This window comes from Hypomesus nipponensis, chromosome 14 (genome assembly GCF_054491055.1).
Source record: "Hypomesus nipponensis isolate SF chromosome 14, ASM5449105v1, whole genome shotgun sequence".
Lineage (NCBI taxonomy): Eukaryota > Metazoa > Chordata > Actinopteri > Osmeriformes > Osmeridae > Hypomesus > Hypomesus nipponensis.
The window spans coordinates 938,788-959,861 of NC_140374.1; the positions used below are offsets into that span (position 1 = coordinate 938,788).

Sequence of the window (21,074 nt, forward strand, 5' to 3'; positions counted from 1 at the left end):
TAGTGTATACAGTCAATAGTATTAATATTATTGCCATTAATTCAACTACAATCTGATCATTTATGGTGGCATTGGGTCACACCCTCCCTCCACGCCTTCATGCCACGCTACAACTACCTCTTGCCACCCTCTTGCCCCCCCCAGGTGAAAATATCTAGACCCGCCCCTGCCTCCAGTAGTGCTGGCTGTGCTCTGACCAGCAACACAGTCAGTAGAAAGACGAGTCTGAGCTTGACTCACACAGTGTGAGGAAGGAACAGATGTGGTCAGTCTGCCTGTAGTGATTGTCGTCTCTCCTGTGATATCTGAACTGCAACGCTCAGCCCTGGTTTAAACCTTTGTCTCTTGTTCTGAGGTTTATCTCCTGCTTTCAGAGAAACAGGGCGTGCCTTACTGGCAGGTCTTCCAGGGCGTTAGATATGATCTGAGCTAGTCTGCACCAGGCCTCTCTGTTGGCTGGCTGCATAAAGCTGTGACTCAACTGTGAGGTCTGAACTGAGGTCAGCCTGGAAGGCAAGAGGTCTGAACTGAGGTCAGCCTGGAAGGCAAGAGGTCTGAACTGAGGTCAGCCTGGAAGGCAAGAGGTCTGAACTGAGGTCAGCCTGGAAGGCAAGAGGTCTGAACTGAGGTCAGCCTGGAAGGCAAGAGGTCTGAACTGAGGTCAGCCTGGAAGGCAAGAGGTCTGAACTGAGGTCAGCCTGGAAGGCAAGAGGTCTGAACTGAGGTCAGCCTGGAAGGCTCTCCTGAGAGGGAGAGGGGAACTGATGAGCAGCTGTCTGGAACTTCAGAATCTTTTCTTATTGTTTATTTCTCATGTTCATAACCCTGACAGCGGCGGACGTTTCATGACAAACTTTTAGAAAACAGCAAATCTGCCCCCTCCCCCCCCCACTTCTAATGAAGAAGATCCTGTTTAACGGTCTGCTTACAGTCCCACACACATTTGAAAACAAACCGACGCCCTGGCTGTAGATTGTTCCTCCAAGGTTTCTCTTTCACTCTCTGTTCCTGCCTGTTGGGATTTCTGATCCCAGCACAACTCTCCTGCTCTCCTCTGTCTCCCTGTGTGACCCCTGTGTGACCCCTGTGTGACCCCTGTGTGACCCCTGTCTGACCCCTGTCTCCCTGTGTGACCCCTGTCTCCCTGTGTGACCCCTGTGTGACCCCTGTCTCCCTGTGTGACCCCTGTCTCCCTGTGTGACCCCTGTGTGACCCCTGTCTCCCTGTGTGACCCCTGTCTCCCTGTGTGACCCCTGTGTGACCCCTGTCTCCCTGTGTGACCCCTGTGTGACCCCTGTCTCCCTGTGTGACCCCTGTCTCCCTGTGTGACCCCTGTGTGACCCCTGTCTCCCTGTGTGACCTCAGACTCTGACTGTGACGCCGGTCCCCACCACTAAGCCTCTACCTCTGCTGCTGAAAGCTGCTGCATCGCCCTCCGGCCCGCTCCTATCCCAGCGCCCCACCATCGCCATGGTCACTGCCATCAGCAACAACACCAAGCCGGCTGGCAACACAGACTTCCAGAACTCTCCGGTCAACCTTCAGGTGTCCAGCAGGCTGAGCGGTCAGGGTTCTGACCCAGTCAGGCTAAGCGGTCAGGGTTCTGACCCAGTCTGGCTAAGCGGTCAGGGTTCTGACCCAGTCAGACTGATATCCAAGAACACGGTGATGGTAAGTCAGCATCAGCCTTCTCGCCGCCATGTCATCCTCCTGTTTTATGTTTTCTCTTGGGTATTATTGAGAAGGGGGTAGTGTTTTCTAAAGATTGTTTGTGGTACTTTTCTGTCTTTTTAAAATACAAAGGTGAAACATTTGACTTCTGTGGTGCACATAGTTTTACAAATGTAAAATGGTTCAAGAAGAGACCGTGTTTGTTGAGAGTGGATCTGCTTAGAGGCTGTGGTGTTTGTGGTGGCTGAGGGCACCTTGGAGTGATATTTCCCCTCAGTTAAACCAGCCTGTTTGAGATCTTCACAGTCCCAAAATCCAGACCTTGCTGTGGTTTTGTCCCAGGTTCAGACCACCACCACCACCACCTTCTCTACCCAGCCTATCAAAGTTCCCCAGTTTGTCCCTCCTCCTAGACTGACGCCTCGACCCACCTATCAACCACAGGTGCGTCCTGGTCAGACCCGCCCCCTAACCCTGATCCCACCAATCAGTGTGCGCGTGGCCAGTCAAGCTGTTTCACACTGTCGCCACTGGAGGGCGATAGTGTACCCGAGCACATGGATGTACTAAAGAGCTTCTGTTAGCTGGGCCCCTCAGCTGTACAGAGGCTGTTTCCCTTGTGCTGCTTTCTGATCCTTTCCTACTGTTGTGATTTGCTTTCCGGTTTAAATAACTTCCTGTCTGTGTGGGTAATGACTTTTCCCTGCTGGTGTTGTGTGTCTTGTCTACTCTTGGTTGTGAAAACTGTTGTTTCTTTTCTGCAGCTTATTGATGTTTTGTGTTCTGGCTGTGTGGAACTGTGGTTTCAACCCTTGGTGTGTGAGCCCTCTGATCTGAGGTGTGTGAGCCCTCTGATCTGAGGTGTGTGATTACTGCCCTCTGATCTGAGGTGTGTGAGCCCTCTGATCTGAGGTGTGTGATCACTGCCTTCTGATCTGAGGTGTGTGAGCCCTCTGATCTGAGGTGTGTGATTACTGCCCTCTGATCTGAGGTGTGTGATCACTGCCTTCTGATCTGAGGTGTGTGAGCCCTCTGATCTGAGGTGTGTGATCACTGCCCTCTGATCTGAGGAATGCCACTGGGAGCTGATAGTAACCCTTCGAGGGTTCATCTTTGTACCAGACTGGGTGGGGAGGTTTTCACTGGCTCACAGTACACTGTCAGGGTGGACTATGTTGATTGCCCTCTCCTTTACTTCCAACATGGTAACTATCAGCTGAGACAGGGAAGTGATCCTCCTCCAGGATCTCAGAGCCCATACTGGCATTCCTCACCAGGAGCTCCTTATCTATGTCCTGACCTGTGTCCTGACCTGTGTCCTGACCTGTGTCCTGACCTGTGTCCTGACCTGTGTCCTGACCTGTGTCCTGACCTGTGTCCTGACCTGTGTCCTGACCTGTGTCCTGACCTGTGTCCTGACCTGTGTCCTGACCTGTGTCCTGACCTGTGTCCTGACCTGTGTCCTGACCTGTGTCCTGACCTGTGTCCTGACCTGTGTCCTGATCTGTGTCTTGACCTGTTCCCCCGGCCTCACTCCCTCCTGCCCCCCCCAGGTCCGCCCGAAACCCGCCGTCTCCAACAACGTCCCCATCGCCCCTGCCCCCCCCCCCCCATGATGGCAGCCCCCCAGCTGCTGCAACGTCCGCTGATGCTGGCCCCCTCGCTGGCCCCCTCGCTGGCCCCCTCGCTGGCCCCCTCGCTGGCCCCCTCCACCGGCCCGGTGCACCAGGTCCGCATCGTCAACGGCCAGCCCTGCGCCGCCGCCGCCGCCCACACCCAGCCGGCAGCGCCCGTGGCAGGCATCGTCATCGCCACGCCGGCCTCCTCCGCTCGCCTGGCCACGCCCACCCACACGCTGCAGGTCAGCGGCTTGCTCTCAGACCACAAGGTCCGGACCATGGTGGGTGGTTGGGTGGGCCGGCTGCCCCTGCCTTTGACAATGTTACTCTGTTTTATTGTGCTGTGTTGTCTCTAAGGGTTTTCATTTTCTATGTATTATATATTTTCTATGTATTGCTGGGTTTAAATGTATTAATGTGTACGTTTGTGTGGCGCTAAGTCTTCTGTACCTTCTAGATGCTCTGTAGTCTGTTGCTGTGGACAGAAGCCTCTGCTGGATGAATATGATGTAGAATGTCCTGTTCAGTTGTCTGAGAGTTCCTGTGTTCCCCAGACTGTTAAGGCTCAGCTGGGCCCAGAACAGAGGCTGCAGGTCAGCCCCACCTCTGCCACCCCCCCTCTGTCTTCTGCGGCCAGGCCACACAGAGAAGACAGCCTGCAGGTCAGAACCGAGAGGGAAAAAACCCTTTTCTTTCACCTTGTTTATTTGTTTAGAGTCTGCAAGTCAAACAAAGAAGTTATTTTAATACGTCAATTCTGGTCCTAGAAAATTGCCTTCATGGTGTCCCTGGGACTTGTCACTCATGACCACCTCGAAGGTAAACGCCAGTTTCTCTACAGATGTTTGTCTTGCTGTGTGACTGTCGGGATGATAGCCAGGTTACTGCTGTGTGACTGACGGGATGATAGCCAGGTCACTGCTGTGTGACTGTCAGGATAATAGCCAGGTCAATGCTGTTGTGTGTCAGGATGATAGCCAGGTTACTGCTGTGACTGTCAGGATGATAGCCAGGTCACTGCTGTGTGACTGTCAGGATGATAGCCAAGTCACTGCTGCTGTGTGTTAGGATGATAGCCAGGTCACTGCTGTGTGACTGTCAGGATGATAGCCAAGTCACTGCTGCTGTGTGTTAGGATGATAGCCAGGTCACTGCTGTGTGACTGTCAGGATGATAGCCAGGTCACTGTTGTGTGACTGTCAGGATGATAGCCAGGTCAATGCTGTTGTGTATCAGGATGATAGCCAGGTCACTGCTGCTGTGTGTCAGGATGATAGCCAGGTCACTGTTGTGTGACTGTCAGGATGATAGCCAAGTCACTGCTGTGTGACTGTTAGGATGATAGCCAGGTCACTGTTGTGTGACTGTCAGGATGATAGCCAGGTCAATGCTGTTGTGTGTCAGGATGATAGCCAGGTCACTTCTGTTGTGTGTCAGGATGATAGCCAGGTCACTGCTGTTGTGTGTCAGGATGATAGCCAGGTCAATGCTGTTGTGTGTCAGGATGATAGCCAGGTCACTTCTGTTGTGTGTCAGGATGATAGCCAGGTCACTGTTGTGTGACTGTCAGGATGATAGCCAGGTCAATGCTGTTGTGTGTCAGGATGATAGCCAGGTCACTGCTGCTGTGTGTCAGGATGATAGCCAGGTCACTGTTGTGTGACTGTCAGGATGATAGCCTGTTCACTGCTGTGTGTCAGGATGATAGCCAGGTCATTGTTGCTGTGTGTCAGGATGATAGCTAGGTCATTGTTGCTGTGTGTCAGGATGATAGCCAGGTCATTGCTGCTGTGTGTCAGGATGATAGCCAGGTCACTGCTGTTGTGTGTCAGGATGATAGCCAGGTCACTTCTGTTGTGTGTCAGGATGATAGCCAGGTCACTTCTGTTGTGTGTCAGGATGATAGCCAGGTCACTGCTGTTGTGTGTCAGGATGATAACCAGGTCATTGCTGTTGTGTGTCAGGATGATAGCCAGGTCACTGCTGTTGTGTGGTTACAGAGATCCAGAGCAGGAGACAAGAGCGCAAGAGGAGAACCACAGCCAACCCTGTTTACAGTGGAGCAGTGTTTGAGCCTGAGGTAGATACACTCCTCATCTCACCCTCCTCACCTCCGCTCTCCCCTCCTCTTCTCACCTCCTCCTCTCTCCTCACCTCCTCATCTATCCTCACCTCCTCTCTCCTCAGCTCCTCATGTCTCCTCTGTCTGTCCCTGTTATATCAGTATTCACCCGTGTGTGTGTCTGTTGTCACAGAGGAAGAAGAGTGCGGTGACCTACCTGAACACTCCTCTCCACCAGGGGACCAGGAAGAGAGGTCAGTTCAAACCTCAGACATCAGTGACTCTACACACCTGCACGCACACCTGTTCCAGCACCCTGGGACCTTGTGCAGTGCCTGTGTAGACTATAGGCATGGCCTATATACTCTCATCTTCCGAATAAACGTACCGGTACGTTTATTTATTTTTTACCCGAAAAATCCACCCGGTACATTCTTATTTTGGACGGTACGTTTATTTTTGGGGGGGTGAAATTGAGACATAATTTTAGAAAATTCCATGCATTTTTTTCAGAAGGGAAGATAAATTTGAACTCTTTGATGTGAAAACGTTAGCTACCTTAGCTAGCTAGCTACTGGCAAGTAGCTTATATTAGCCAACGACATTAGCTACCAACTGGTTGTCAGTGCAAGCTAGTAAATGTTAGCCAGAGCCTCATTATGGCTCTGATGTTAGCTCTAGCTACTGTACACTCACATAACGGTTCCCATTCAGCACACCAGCATGACAGTCACAACCTATAGACAACGAGCCTCTCATTGTCAAATAGAAATCCCAGGGCATTTACTTTTTTATATTTTGCAAACTCAAGTACAGTAGATACTTTGAATGTGTAACTAGTACTGTTGCAAGTTCAGGACTGTATGCCGCACAAGACGCGGAATATGAGGTGCTGCGAGATGATGTCATTAGAAAAATCACAGCACCTGCAATTGTGCTGCGCGGCAGTCGTGTTTACTATAAGTTTGTTGAGGTGTACCAGTAGCCAAGGCATGTTTGTTATTTGACAGCTTTGTAACCATGTATTTCCAAGCTACAGGCATTGAAGTATTTTCCTAGCAATGCTTTATTTGGTAGTGGTTGTCATGTTGACAGTAAGCTGTTTTAGGAAAAGTGATAGTACTAGTACATGTATGTTTGTAACTAGACAGCCTCTTTTTTTACTTTGTAATAACTAAGTATGTCCAGTGGTTTTCATGTTATGTTGCAGTCATGTTGACTGTAAGTTTTTGAGGAAAAGTACTACCATATATTTGTAACAGACTCTTTAAAAAAAAAAATCTAATGATTATGTATTTCCAAACTACAAGTGTTGACGTTTTTTCCTAGCAATGGTATATTTGCTGTCCATTTCTATTCCTGATTGCAAGTGACAGTAAAAGATGTGCACTTACACTGATAGGAACACATTTTGATCGCATATGGACACAGTTTGCGTGCTGATTTGGCAATTTTCCGGGGGGTACTTTTATTCCGGGGGGTACTTTTATTCGGAAGATAAGAGTAGGCTTCCTGTGTATGTACTTGAAATGTTAATGGTGGGAACTGCTATTACAGTATAACATGTACACACAAACCTTTCTGCTGATGGCTCTTGTCTCTGGTTCTGAATCCTGTCACTGTTCTAAGCATTCAGTTGATGGTCTAACTTCTTGCTTTGATCTCAGTTTCATCCTTTAGTATATGATTGTCAGATTTGTTCATACAGAAAAGTTGGTTTGAGATATGCCCTTTGTGCCTAAATCACCTGTTTATTTACTTGCGCACGTTTAAAAACCTTGCTAATATGACTGATCAAGATTTGGAATCCCTGTGCATTTAACAAAAAGCAGTGCAAGAGCAGGGTTCAGGTATGATAACATCTGACAAGTCTGGTTTTCTTCTGAATGACCTCACTGGGTCTTCTGAGACTTCCTGGTCAGAAGGATGGACCGGTTCTCCTTCTCTCTCCTCCTCCAGACCTCCTGCTGCTTTTGTGTCTCTGCTCCCTGGCCAGCATGTGGCGCTCTTTCTGCACTAACTCTGCTCTCTGTGCTTTTCCAACATCTCCCCCCCCCCCCTTAAATCACCACCCCACCCACCCACCCACCCCACGCTAGCCAACGAGGACTCCCTCTCCAAGGTATGTCGGTTAGACGACTCGTCTGTCTGGTTTTTTTCCCCCCTTTTCCATCTTTCTTTTTCTTTTGTCGTCTTGTCTCATGTCACCCAGGTCGTCCTCCTAAACACAGCAGTGTCCCTGAGCTGGTCCAGCTGCCCCCAGCCTCTCCCTCCATCCGCCACGCTGCTGAGCGGCCAGACGCAGGCCTCCCCCTCCCTGTCCACCCTCACCCTCTCCCCCTCCCCAGCCCCTGCTCTGGGGACGTAAGTAGCAGCTGGAGACGGCAGACACACCCTGGACTACCCAGGCCTCCCCCTCCCCCCTTACTGACCCTCGCCCCCCTCCCTTCCGTTAGGTCACCGGTTCTGAACACAGGCAGTAAAGACGTTGACTATCGGGGAAGTCCGATTGGCCTGTCATTCATATATTTTCTACATAATGCCCTCGTCGCACACATACCTGTCTCCCATTGTATGATTCATCATCCCATCTGTTTGTTTCTGATGCAGTCTTACAAAGTGAAGTGTTCCTCTACCTGTGCCCTTGCAGGGAAATATAACATCTTGATAAGTGACTTTTGTGGAAAACTAGCTTTTCTCTGAAAGAACAAGATCATTCTGAATCGTGTAAAACATTTATTTCAACTTATCCAAAACGTTTTACCTTGGTCTTTCAACAACATCTTTCAGATAGACCTTTACCCCTCATAACCTCAAGTAATTAAGCTGATCTTTAGAACTATATACTAAATAACATCTATAAAATAAAAAACAACAAGAAAATCCAGAAGTAAAAGAGCATCCGCCACTGCCCTGCCTCTCCTCATCTGATTGGACAGGCCCAGACAGGGCAGAGGAACTGATTGGTGCAATTCTTCCTGACAGGGAGACATCCATGAGGACTACTGCACTGTCTGCAGACGCAGCGGACAGTTACTCATGTGTGACACGTGTTCGCGTGTCTTTCACCTGGACTGCCTGGACCCACCACTGAAAACCATTCCTAAAGGCATGTGGATCTGTCCCAAATGTCAAGACCAGGTAAACACAGCGGCCTACCGAGCCCTGCCTGTAGGGGGCTGGCCCTGACGCCCAGGGTGTCAGACGTGGAGAAGCAAGGACAGTCTTACCAAATGGGAGGAATGTCACAGAAGTGTCAGTGGCAGTTGCTAAATGGGTACTAAGATGGTGATATGATGCAGATTTGAAGATCTCCCACTTGTCCCCTTAGATGGTCCATCAGGTATCCTTAATGTCAACATTAAGACAAGGCAGCTCCTTCCTTTGTAAGCTCCTACATTATTCAGCATTGTTTTACAGTATGTCCCATCTGTCTTGTTAGTAAAGGGCATCACTTTCATTTGACTCCATTGTATGTCCATCCTGACCTCACCCAGCGGTGACCACAGGTATGTTGTCCTGGGCAACCCTGTGCTCAAGCCCTGATGTCTCAGAAACGGTGTAAATCAGCCTTGTCCCCTCCTCAGATCCTGAAGAGAGAAGAAGCTATCCCCTGGCCGGGAACGCTGGCTATCGTCCACTCCTACATCGCTTACAAAGAAGGTAAGAATCCCTGCACGCTTTCTAGCGAGCACTGACGTTCCACAGGGAGGTTGTGCTGGTCGTCCTCACAGCTAAGGAGGAGGATAAAGTGTTGTGTTGGTCGTCCTCACAGCTAAGGAGGAGGATAAAGTGTTGTGTTGGTCGTCCTCACAGCTAAGGAGGAGGATAAAGTGTTGTGTTGGTCGTCCTCACAGCTAAGGAGGAGGATAAAGTGTTGTGTTGGTCGTCCTCACAGCTAAGGAGGAGGATAAAGTGTTGTGTTGGTCGTCCTCACAGCTAAGGAGGAGGATAAAGTGTTGTGTTGGTCGTCCTCACAGCTAAGGAGGAGGATAAAGTGTTGTGTTGGTCGTCCTCACAGCTAAGGAGGAGGAGAAGCAGAAGCTGCTGAAGTGGAGTGCAGAGCTGAAGCTGGAGAGAGAGCAGCTGGAACTGAGAGTCAAAACACTCAGCAGCTCCATCACGGTGAGACACCTCGTCACGTAGTAACCCCTGACAACACTAGTAACCCCTGACAACACTAGTAACCCCTGACAACACTAGTAACCCCTGACAACACTAGTAACCCCTGACAACACTAGTAACCCCTGACAACACTAGTAACCCCTGACAACACTAGTAACCCCTGACAACTCCTGGCTGGTGAGTCATCTCGCTAACCCTAAAAAGTCAGATGATGTTGTAGGAGTCCTCTCATGCTGATAATGAAGTATTACTTTAAAAAATATGTTTTTGTAAGTTTTTAGGGAAACGCAATATTTCCACGTTGGGCCTCGTTGGGAGCATCATTTCACCATTTGCTCTCAACCTGTCAGAACAAATACACAAAACAACTAAGGGTTAATATGGAGTGTGGATTGCTTACATTGCACTTTAACAGTACATTTCATTAATAATAATCACCCAACAGTCATATTTTGATGAATCAGAATTTATAACAAAAATATATAAACTGGATCAATATTATACAAAACTGAATGAAAACTTCAAAGAACCAGTGTCCATTGTTCACTGATTGATTTAGAATTATTCAAATTTTATACAATGGTAGTCCCAAAAGCAGTTCCTTTCCTCTGAAACGCAGAGATGGACATTGCACTTTCTGCAGAGCGTATTAGAATATCCTTTTATGCAGTGTCTGCAGCGTCCTCTTGTTGTCTTCACCGGAAATTTGCGACCATAATGGTTTCTTCTGAGCAGTCACAGGTCTCTGAGGTGTCATTTATCAACGTCAAAGGGCTCCCACTGGCTGAATAAGGCCGTCCTCTCCTGGTGTACTGACAGCTGTGTGTCAGGATGACAGAGGAAGCTAGTTGCGCCTGAAACAGTCTCCTGTTCAATGTCTGTTTCTTGGGAATATGGATGCAATGATAAGTGTGCCAAAAGATGTAACTGTATTACTGGTGTGATTTCGTGGGGAACTTGTATTTGACTGCAAATGAGTCCAGCAAATCCACACCGCCCATGTATTTGATGTGCGCCCACCATATGAGGTCTCTCAACTTCAATGTAGGATTTGTTCCAGCGTTGAATCTTTTGCACAGGATCAGTGCCAGCAAAGGATGACACAAGTGTGACTGCCCTGTTGTCATACCACTTGACAGCGCATATGTTGGGGTTTGGTTGGTTTGTGTTGGTTTGCTCGATGTCTTTACCATCATCATTAGTTGGGTCTTTGATTCTCTTTTTCTACTTCCTCAACATTTTCAACCACCTCTTCATCACTCAAATCACTGGTGTCTGATTCCATGTCAACATCACTCTCCATTTTGGATAGCATCAATGACATCATGCACACTGAAGTAAACTCCTTGCTGGTGTCATTCTGAAATGGAAATAATAGTTATTCAAAACATTCCACTGAAGGCACACAATACTGTCTAGCTAGCCTAATGTGCTCTCTGTTTAACATTCTAAAAGGAAAATACAAACCCCCCAGACATCTCCATATTGCAGAACATTCACACCTGTCCCTGAACAATGCATCATACATGCAACCCCCACATTCCAAAAGATTTACACTTGTCCCTGAACGACCATCCTCCAAAGCATTCCACAAACAGTATCTGCCCTGTGCAACAAGCAGATATTTGGGCAAACAAAGTCCAGATTTTAAAAAACAAAACAGTTGACTATATTTCACTGCTAAAATAGAAATTACATTGATTCAGAATTATTCAAAACTGGTCTAAACTGAAAATTATAACAAATAACCCATTGGTAAAGTGTGAATCATCAAATACATTATATTTCTGTAAGTAGTTAGCCTGTATCTGAACATTCCAGAAAGGTAATGTCTCCATGTAGTGTGCAAGGGGCAAGTGCTATTTTAGCTACCATTTACACCCAACGTTGTAAAATTACAAAAACAAAACAAGCTGAAAATCAAATGTGATGCATGAATTCCACAATAACTTAGTATTTACATGAGCTACATATTCTAACAATCACCCCAAAAATTATTTCATGAAATTTACTTTCTTCAATGTTGATATATCCAGTGAAATGAAACAAGGAGATTCGCTTCCAGGAAAGTTTTCTGGTGGAATATGGAGATGGCAAGCCGACAAAAGTATTTGAATATGAAAGATATTAAGTATTTGTGTGTCAAATTTCATAAAACGTAAATAATTTGCTGTTGAATATATCATATCTGAATTATTTGTATGCCGAATTCAACAAATCTGAATTATTTTGATCCAGAAATACAAATTTCTGAAATTCATATTGCTGGAATTTAGATTAATGAAATTCAGATTGCTGAAATTCAGATTTTGTCTGAACTAGGCCAAAGGTCAAACAGCTTGCTTTCACAGGGAAAAGTAAACGATTTCAGAACGACCAAACTTTACCTCAGAACAAAAACTAAGAGGTGCCCGTTGGAGGAAGACCAAGATGGCACACTTCAGAGTTTTTCCTGCATAGAGAAAATTTGGGCGCGCGCCAAAGCCGTTTTACCGAGCGCCTATGACAAATCCCGAGCGCCTTAGGCAACAAACACAAAAAGTCTGTGTTGCAGCCTTACACTCCCACCTGCCACCTACGCCAAAAACTTTTTTGAGCCTCCGTCGTTTGGAAATGATTTGGTTGCAAGTTATCTGACATTGACCAACAAACAGTAGCCTACTATGTAAGTTGTCGTCGAATTGTGCTAGCCAAATGTGGAAACACTAGCAATCTCTTTCACCACCTGAAAGCCATGCATGTGTTCTAAAATGAATCTACCAGAATGCGTTTGACAAATCCAATGCCAGGTTGGTTGGAATTGTGAAACAAATGTTTATTGTAGGCCAACAGAATCGAGTATTCAGCCATGTAGTAATTGTTTATAGCTAAAGCTAACTCTACAAATATTGAAGGTTTTTTGCGATCCCATACTCGTAGGCTACTGAGAAATCTTCCGTTGCAATAAAACGCTGCAAAATTTGGAAAATTCAACTCATGTGACAGTGACACACGGGAGTTACCCAATCTAAATCCGTCTGAGTGCGGTAGATTAGCCGCTGCAGTGCGGATTGCATTGGCATGACATTTTAAGAAGAACTAATTAGGGATGCACAATATTGAAATTTAGCCAATATTCGATATGCCGATATTTACAAGCTCATTTTGGCCGATTGCCGATGCCGATATATACACCTCTGCTTTTTGATTATTGAAAAGTCTCTCCTGTACTAGAATTAATCTGTTATTATGATGGGGTACTTGCTGTAGATACGGGACATTAAAAACTTTGTATCATTTGTATCATTTTAGAATGTATTTATATTTTCACGTCACAATTTTTATACTTGAACAGTACCTCCTTGAACTTGAACAACTACAGTTTCCTTAAAACTGTGTTGTTGACAATGACACATTCTTGACACATATGCACAGAAATGCAGCTGTAACTCTGTAAGCTTAAAATGTATCGCATCACTGACACTTTACAAACTCCGCAAATAGCCATTTTGTCATCATCCTTTGATACCGTGAAGTCCTGCCACACAGCCGACATGTTGAATCATGTTGTTGGCGCTCATAGTAGCTTCTAAAACTGATGTAAAAGAGAATGGCAACATTTGTTGTGAATTTTGATTTGCTGGGTGGACTGATGTTTGACGAGTTGTGGGAGACTATTAACAGAATGGAGGAGAAAGGGTTTAAAAAGACAGAGGCTGAAATCGAAGCGTTAGCGTATATAGGAACTATACTTTGTCGTGGCGGAAGAATTACGGTTTATTATTAAACGATTTTGTTTCTTAAATTTGATTGTCTTTATTTATGAAACCATATCAAATATTTGTAGTAACAGTTTTAGAAAAGCAATAAGGCCCACAAGTCCGTGTTTTGCGCTGATATTAGAACAGGTAAGGGGAGTTGTTAGGCACAACGTGACAGGTTTATTGCTTAATTAAACATTTGCTTCACGTGCGCATAATTTGCGTGTCACTTTATCGGCCAGGTACATCGGCAGAAAGTTTCATATCTGCAGATGCCGATAATTAAGTTTTGAAGCTTTTATCTGCCGATACCGATGACGTGCTGATATTATCGTGCATCCCTAGAACTAATATATTGTGATAAATACCGATACCGTCGGTGCTTACAAATTATACCGTGATAAACATTTGAGGCCATACCACCCAGCCCTACAGCTTTGCCAGTTCCGCATCTTCCATTGAACTCCGCCGCCCTCCGACTCTGTCTGGACTCCTTTCCCTTGGTACCCCGGTTTTCATAAGCACTTATACCTCATTGGGCTCCATCCTCTTTCTCCAACGAGCAACTCTTAGTTTTTGTTCTGAGGTCAAATTTGGTCGTTCTGAATTTGTCTACGTTTCCCTGTGAAAGCAAGCTGTTTCTTGACCTAGTTCAGACCTAGTCTGAATATCAGCAATCTGAATTCCCGCAATCTGATTTCAGAAATGTGTTTAAAAAAAATGTTTTCGGAATACAAATACTATTTTAGGATTACTCACATCAACTGTAGACAAAGTATGGTAGAGTTTAGGCTAACAGCTACTTGTGCTCATGTGCAAAAAACTAAACAAACAAAGTGCAGATTAACAAAAGGGAAAACAGTCACACCTTTTGTTTATTATTATATATTTTTAGAGTTGCTTTATTTGTCTTCAATAATATAATCTACAATTTCTGTAGAACATTTCTTTAATTCAGCAATGGTGACACAAGTGGGAATCAGATCTCACAAAATAAACGTACTCGTCCAAGAGGATATCGACCAAACAATTGACTAGTCGACTGAGTGGGGACAGCCCTAATATCGCCCAGCCCTAATATCTGCTGGTGTGCTTGTGGAATACGTAATAAGTATGTTTCTCAAAAGACAACCTTCACAAGATACTTGGTCGATCTTGTGTTCTATTTCTCAATAGACAGCCTTCACAAGGTACTTGGTAGAACATGTGTTCTGTACTCTGGTAAATCAACCGTGTTCTTTTATTCCTGACAGAAATGCATGGAGACCAAAAACACCATCCTGGCTCGACAGAAGGACATGCACGGCTCGCTGGAGAAAGTCCGACACCTGCTCCGACTCATCCAGGCCTTCAGCTTCTCTCAAACCCTGGAGGAAGAAAGCAGCCATGTCAGCACAGAAGGCCTGGCCAGGGCAAAACTGCTGCCCTCCCAACAAACTTCAGAAAGGCTCCCCTCTGGGGCTCTGGTGGAGGCCATAAGCCGCTCTGTGGACGAGCCCAAGGATGAGATGGCAGAGGCATCCCCACAGAACGGCTGTGAGGATAAAGCGACAGTGAGGGAGCATACAGAACCAGAGGAGGCGGAACCAGAGCAGGCAGAACCTGAGCAGGCAGAACCAGGGGAGGCGAAACCAGGGGAGGTGAAACCAGGGGAGGCCGAGACTGTAGCCGCAGCAGGTAGCACCCAGGCTGCTGTTCACACCAGTGCCCAGCAGGGGGCACCCCCAGCAGGGGGCAGCGTTCCAGCAGACTCTGCAGCAGCAGCCGGAGATGGTGTTGAGCTTGATGCGCGGGTCGCCACCACAGAGGAGGTCCTGGAGGCCCCGTCTGATGATCCGGGCCTGGCCAGTCTCCAGGACCCATCCCTGGCCACCGCCAACGGCCACGCCAGCAGCACCCCTCACCTGGCCAGCAACACCCCTCACCTGGCCAGCAGCACCCCTCACCTGGCCAGCAGCACCCCTCACCTGGCCAGCAGCACCCCTCACCTGGCCAGCAGCACCCCTCACCTGGCCAGCAGCACCCCTCACCTGGCCAGCAGCACCCCTCACCTGGCCAGCAGTACCCCTCACCTGGCCAGCAGTACCCCTCACCTGGCCAGCAGTACCCCTCACCTGGCCAGCAGTACCCCTCACCTGGCCAGCAGCACCCCTCACCTGGCCAGCAGTACCCCTCACCTGGCCAGCAGTACCCCTCACCTGGCCAGCAGTACCCCTCACCTGGCCAGCAGTACCCCTCACCTGGCCAGCAGCACCCCTCACCTGGCCAGCAGCACCCCTCACCTGGCCAGCAGTACCCCTCACCTGGCCAGCAGCACCCCTCACCTGGCCAGCAGTACCCCTCACCTGGCCAGCACCCACGGCAGCAACAGGGACCACAGTCTGAACACCACCGACACCACCAAAAAAAACAACAGTCCCGACAGCATAGAGCAGGGTGCTGCAGAGGACAGCATAGAGCAGGGTGCTGCAGAGGACAGCATAGAGCAGGGTTCTGCAGAGGACAGCATAGAGCAGGGTGTTGCAGAGGACGGCATAGAGCAGGGTGTTGCAGAGGACAGCATAGAGCAGGGTGCTGCAGAGGACAGCATAGAGCAGGGTGCTGCAGAGGACAGCATAGAGCAGGGTGCTGCAGAGGACAGCATAGAGCTGGGTGTTGCAGAGGACAGCATAGAGCAGGGTGCTGCAGAGGACAGCATAGAGCTGGGTGTTGCAGAGGACAGCATAGAGCAGGGTGCTGCAGAGGACAGCATAGAGCAGGGTGTTGCAGAGGACAGCATAGAGCAGGGTGTTGCAGAGGACAGCATAGAGCAGGGTGTTGCAGAGGACAGCATAGAGCAGGGTGCTGCAGAGGACGGCATAGAGCAGGGTGTTGCAGAGGACGGCATAGAGCAGGGTGTTGCAGAGGACGGCATAGAGCAGGGTGCTGCAGAGGACGGCATAGAGCAGGGTGCTGCAGAGGACAGCATAGAGCAGGGTGCTGCAAAGGACAGCATAGAGCAGGGTGCTGCAGAGGACAGCATAGAGCAGGGTGCTGCAGAGGACAGCACAGACCAGAACACTAACCACAGCCTCAGCAACAACAACACCAAACCCTCAGAACCATCCCAGCGTTCCTTGCCAGCGATTTTCAACAGTTTGGACCATAAAGAGTGATGCTCAGAGTCTCCTGAACTGAGGGCAGCCCCTCACCCAGAACATGACTCTGCTTGCATCGTGGACAGGTGCCTCTGAAGTTGCCAACATATATAAATGTTAATTGTTTGCGATCGATTGTCAGACTCTGTTAACGGTGGATGGCCAGCCCTGTCGGATGTTGTGATGTTTCTCCGTCACCGTGGTGATGGGATGGGGTGTGTACCGGTGTCATGCCACTTTAGAAAAAGGGAGATTTGAAATATATAACATCACACCAGTGTGTGCCTGCATCAGTTCCCTTCAACTCTCCAGGGTCACTTGGGTTATCTCCTGTTCTCGGGGAAGCAGGACAGAGATTTCCAAAGACCACACGCTGAACCACTGACGCTTTTCTCCAGCATTCCAACGATAGGAAACTGAAACCAAAAGCTTGGCAGAATTGCAGGAGACAGATGTCGACCTCTAACAGCAACAGTATTTGTCCAGTAGGAAACATCCAAGGTGTTCAACTGTCTCCAACCTGGGAAACGAGGGAGCCTTCAATCCCCTTCCACCTTCCTCCCCACCAACCGGCTTATCCAGTAAATATGACTGATAGTTATCGGACCCACTAACACAACACCTCAGTTAAACAGGGAGAGCGGAGTGGCTGTGTGACGTGTTAGGTTAACCTCTGACAGTGCTGACTGATGGGGGGCGTGGCTAAGATAAACAAAGGCTTTGGAGACGATCGTCTTCATCCAAGAGAGGAGAGGTGAATTCGGCCTCCCCTGGCAGCCTAAACATGTTCAGATGCTGTTGGTCCAGTGAAGTGATCCAGTTTCATTTGTCAGTCAGTGTGTCAACTGAGCACTAAATGTGAAATTGCAATATTGCAATGTCAAAACACACAAAAAGATCTATATATGAGTGTGTGTGTTTCTTTTTTATAGGAAAAGATATTCAGGTCTTCCTAGTCTTCAAAATAAGTGCTTTCTGTTTCATAAAAATGTTGTTTGTTACATGTGTTGAACTGGCATTGTTTGTGCAAGTGATCCTTTAAGGTGACCTTCATCTGGGAAATGTACATTTGTGTTGAATTCTGAACTGCCAAATACTATTGTATCCAAATACAGCAGGAACATGCCCACTTACTGTATGGAAAAATCAATTAAATAACAGAATATATATATATATATATATAACCAGTTTAGAAATTGGAAATACCCAGAAAGTAAGAATGTAGGCTTATTAAACAATAAAATATTTTATTTTCTAGAAGCTAGAGGCTTTTTCTGTCAGCCCATTCTGCAGGATGTGTAGAAGGCCCACATGAGACTAAAGCACAAACCTGCTGCAGCAGAGTGGAGAGATGCTTCTGGATGTGGCATACGGAACACAACAGAGGATGCATCTCTTTACCTTGTTTATCCTCAACTTGCCAATATTTTTGTATGACTCAACTTGTCTCTTGTGTTCGGGCCGCAGTCTTGAAATGCGTACTTCAGGAGAAATGCCCCAACTCAGATTCTTCCCCTCACAGCCTGTTTAAGCTGGTCAGCAAACCTTCTCCAACCCAGCCAGTAGATATTTGTATCCCCTGGAAATAATTATTTGACTGATTAACATCCGCTTCTCTCATTACAACGTTGTATTGAATTATCTGAGTTATTGGTATGTTTGGGAGCCTGTCAGACAGTATTGTTTTTTAACAAAGTAGATCATGAAATCCCACAGCAGTTTCTACACCCTTGGTCTTCAAACTGTCCAACTTTATTGCTACGTTCCATTTTCACTGTATACATCTGACTGCACACATCATGTTTACTTCAAACCATGACCAATTCACTACATATCTGTGGAGACTGTTGGCTGTTTTGGTGACACCAGATACACAGGTCTGTGGAGACTGTGCTTAGCAGACAATAGGAACTGAATTCCAATTAATATATATATTCATAACATTTAACATGTTCACAACATTCCCTTTTGTTTGTGTTACTATTCACCAATGAAGCAAATATCAACATGCTGAGCAGTTATGTTTGTGGGAAACGAGCCGTTTGACCAGGAAATGCAGTCCACACAAATGGCAAATAATTTAGGGGTCAACTTTAACCAATTAATTGACGCTGGACATGATCTTATAGAAGAGTCAATAATGCTCATTCTGCTGTAGGTGTAGCACTCAGTCATATGTCCTTCATCTGATGTCTTTACAAATGCCTAATATTTTGTAACAGAGAAACTGGATTTTTTCCCTTTTTTAGGTACCTAGAGTGCCTGTCTTCCAAACAGCATGTTGTGTCTCTTGACTTGCACTGTGACTTGACTCTTGACTTGACTCTTGACTTGCATTGTGACTTGACTCTTGACTCTTGACTTGCACTGTGACTTGTCTCTTGACTTGCATTGTGACTTGACTCTTGACTTGACTCTTGACTTGCACTGTGACTTGTATTACCCACCCTGCTGAAGCCCTTTGCTGCTCCTGCTGCACTGTGGCGTCCCACTAACTATCTGCAGAGCACAGAAAACATCCAATCAAAACATTTGGTCTAAAATATTATTCATTTGACCTGACTTTGTGTAATCTGATTCATTTGAGTATTTTTGTTATCCGCCTTAATTATATTTAGTCTTCAGTAGATTTCAGTGTAACTTGAAGTAGTCTGAGCCGTCTAAAGATGTGACATATCACAGGCGTGTTCATAGTGATATGCTGATCATAGTGATATGCTGTTGTGGGAGTGTTGTTCGGATTGGTCAGTGTAACATTTAGGATTGTTCACAGGAAGTGGACAAGGAAATGGAACAGATGTGCCCAATGTTTTTGTGATGCACTTTTGGTTGGATTCACCATAGTATTTATTTTTTATACTGCCCGAAGCCCCACCAATATGATCTTTAGTTTAGATTCTACAGAGGCATCATGTGTGACACCTGTCTGTATTGTAACTCAGTATCTTTTAGTTCTTATTTTGTTGTGCACCTTTAAAAAAAACAAAAAAACAAACAAGATTTTTTGTCCATCTTTGTGTAGGAATAAGTTACAGAACATCAGGTCATGTGACTTCTGCCTGAGCTTGAGTCTGTTTGTAAGAACAAACCAATCCTGCACCTGATTGGACAGACTTCTTAAACCTTTGGCACCATCTGTCCAATCAGTACAATAGAAAGCATGCCTTCTTATGCAAGTTTTTATACAATGTTTGTCAAACCTTTTTTAATATGCATTTATTTAAGATTTGTTTCCAATTGTTTGTATGTGAAATTAAAGTCACTTTGCTTTTTACATTCTGGCAACAATGCCAAAACTCTAGTTACGCTATATACAATAGATACAAATCTAAACAAAAGAAAATTCAAGATTTTGTTACCAACTCCATTTTGATGTGGCATTTTGGCAATAGTGTGTAATTCTCTTATGGCAGTGAGTTGTAATGCCATGAACTGTGAAGTCTGTGTAACTGAGAGAAAAAATGACACACGGTATAAGTGTGTCTTGGCTCATTCTACTCAAGGACCATTCTTTACATTCAATTTTGCCTTTGCTAATGAACCTGAATGTTACTGGGGGACATGGGAGGGGTTGTGGAAAGTGATCTATAAATGGTCTTGTGTCTAAAATTGTTGAGTGCATTGTCCTGTTTAAAAAAGAAAACAGTAAAAACAAAAAAAAGTTATGAAAAACATATTCCATTTCTATACTCAAACCAGTATACCCAAAGAATATTGCAAATGTGCATTTCTATGTATCTGGAAGCCTTTATGCATTTATACATATCAGTTCAGTATTATTATTATTTTGGGCTGTTCATTCTTGCTTCAGCATAGTGTACGTTCTCAAGCGTAGTGTACGTTCTCAAGCGTAGTGTACGTTCTCAAGTGTAGTGTACGTTCTCAAGCGTAAAGGATTTGTTCAGGCAGCTGAGACGCCTCAGATTGTATGTTATTGGGCAGATGGGTACTGTGGGTGGAAATAATTTATTTTTATGCATAAAAATTGTGTTTCCAGTTCATTCCAATGAATCCTCATCCTGTTCACTTCCCTATCCTCTTTTCATTGGCATCTCTATATAGTTCAGGTTTTTTGTTCTGATGATATACCCAAGTCATGATTGTGGCCTTCTAGTATTGTTAATACATTTAAATATCCCATAATACTCATTCACATGTTGTAACTACCCTGATGCAGACCTGTGGCTTCTTACCTCTACAGTTCATTCAGTTGGAGGAGTTCTGAGTGCAAAAAGTCCTTTTTAAAAATAATCTTCCATTTGATGAAAGATGCATTGTAGCGATATTAATAAAGAAAAGTTCACCTGGTGTGCTGAATAATGTGTAAATTGTTAATTACACGATCTGAATATTTGTACGATTGTTTGTATTTTTCATAATAATTTTAAAAGGGTGTGTATTTTTTTGACTTCTCTTCTGTTACAGATCTCTCGTTTGTTGGCCTGACATTGTGACTGGTCTCCTGGGTCTCTTACCGCTCTCCTGTATTGAGCCTCTTCTGTGATTAATTATTTGTATGCAGTGTTTAGAAAATACTGTAGGGAACATGGGAAGAAGTTGATATTAGGAGCATTTTGATCAATTTGTATTTATTTATTTTATCATTTTGTTAATAAATTGTGAAAAGCAAATTCGCGTCATTGTCTCAATTCAGTGTACCTAATCATGTTCGTATTTAACTTACTGTTATTGCAGTATAACCAGATACTAAACTGATATT

General features: G+C 45.9%; 1 protein-coding gene across 1 annotated transcript in view; it reads left to right on the forward strand.

Moving 5' to 3' along the window:
• The window catches only part of phf21ab (PHD finger protein 21Ab), a 31,602-nt gene extending 11,639 nt beyond the window's left edge, over positions 1 to 19,963 (forward strand). Inside the window, 13 exon segments of the mRNA XM_084672056.1 lie at positions 1,366 to 1,671; positions 2,014 to 2,115; positions 3,225 to 3,272; positions 3,275 to 3,571; positions 3,845 to 3,952; positions 4,058 to 4,109; positions 5,291 to 5,370; positions 5,546 to 5,606; positions 7,565 to 7,716; positions 8,338 to 8,493; positions 8,940 to 9,015; positions 9,374 to 9,477; positions 14,471 to 19,963. Coding sequence (XP_084528182.1) covers positions 1,366 to 1,671; positions 2,014 to 2,115; positions 3,225 to 3,272; positions 3,275 to 3,571; positions 3,845 to 3,952; positions 4,058 to 4,109; positions 5,291 to 5,370; positions 5,546 to 5,606; positions 7,565 to 7,716; positions 8,338 to 8,493; positions 8,940 to 9,015; positions 9,374 to 9,477; positions 14,471 to 16,372 — 3,444 coding nt within the window. The 3' untranslated portion in view covers positions 16,373 to 19,963.
• The last annotated feature ends 1,111 nt before the right edge of the window (positions 19,964 to 21,074 follow it).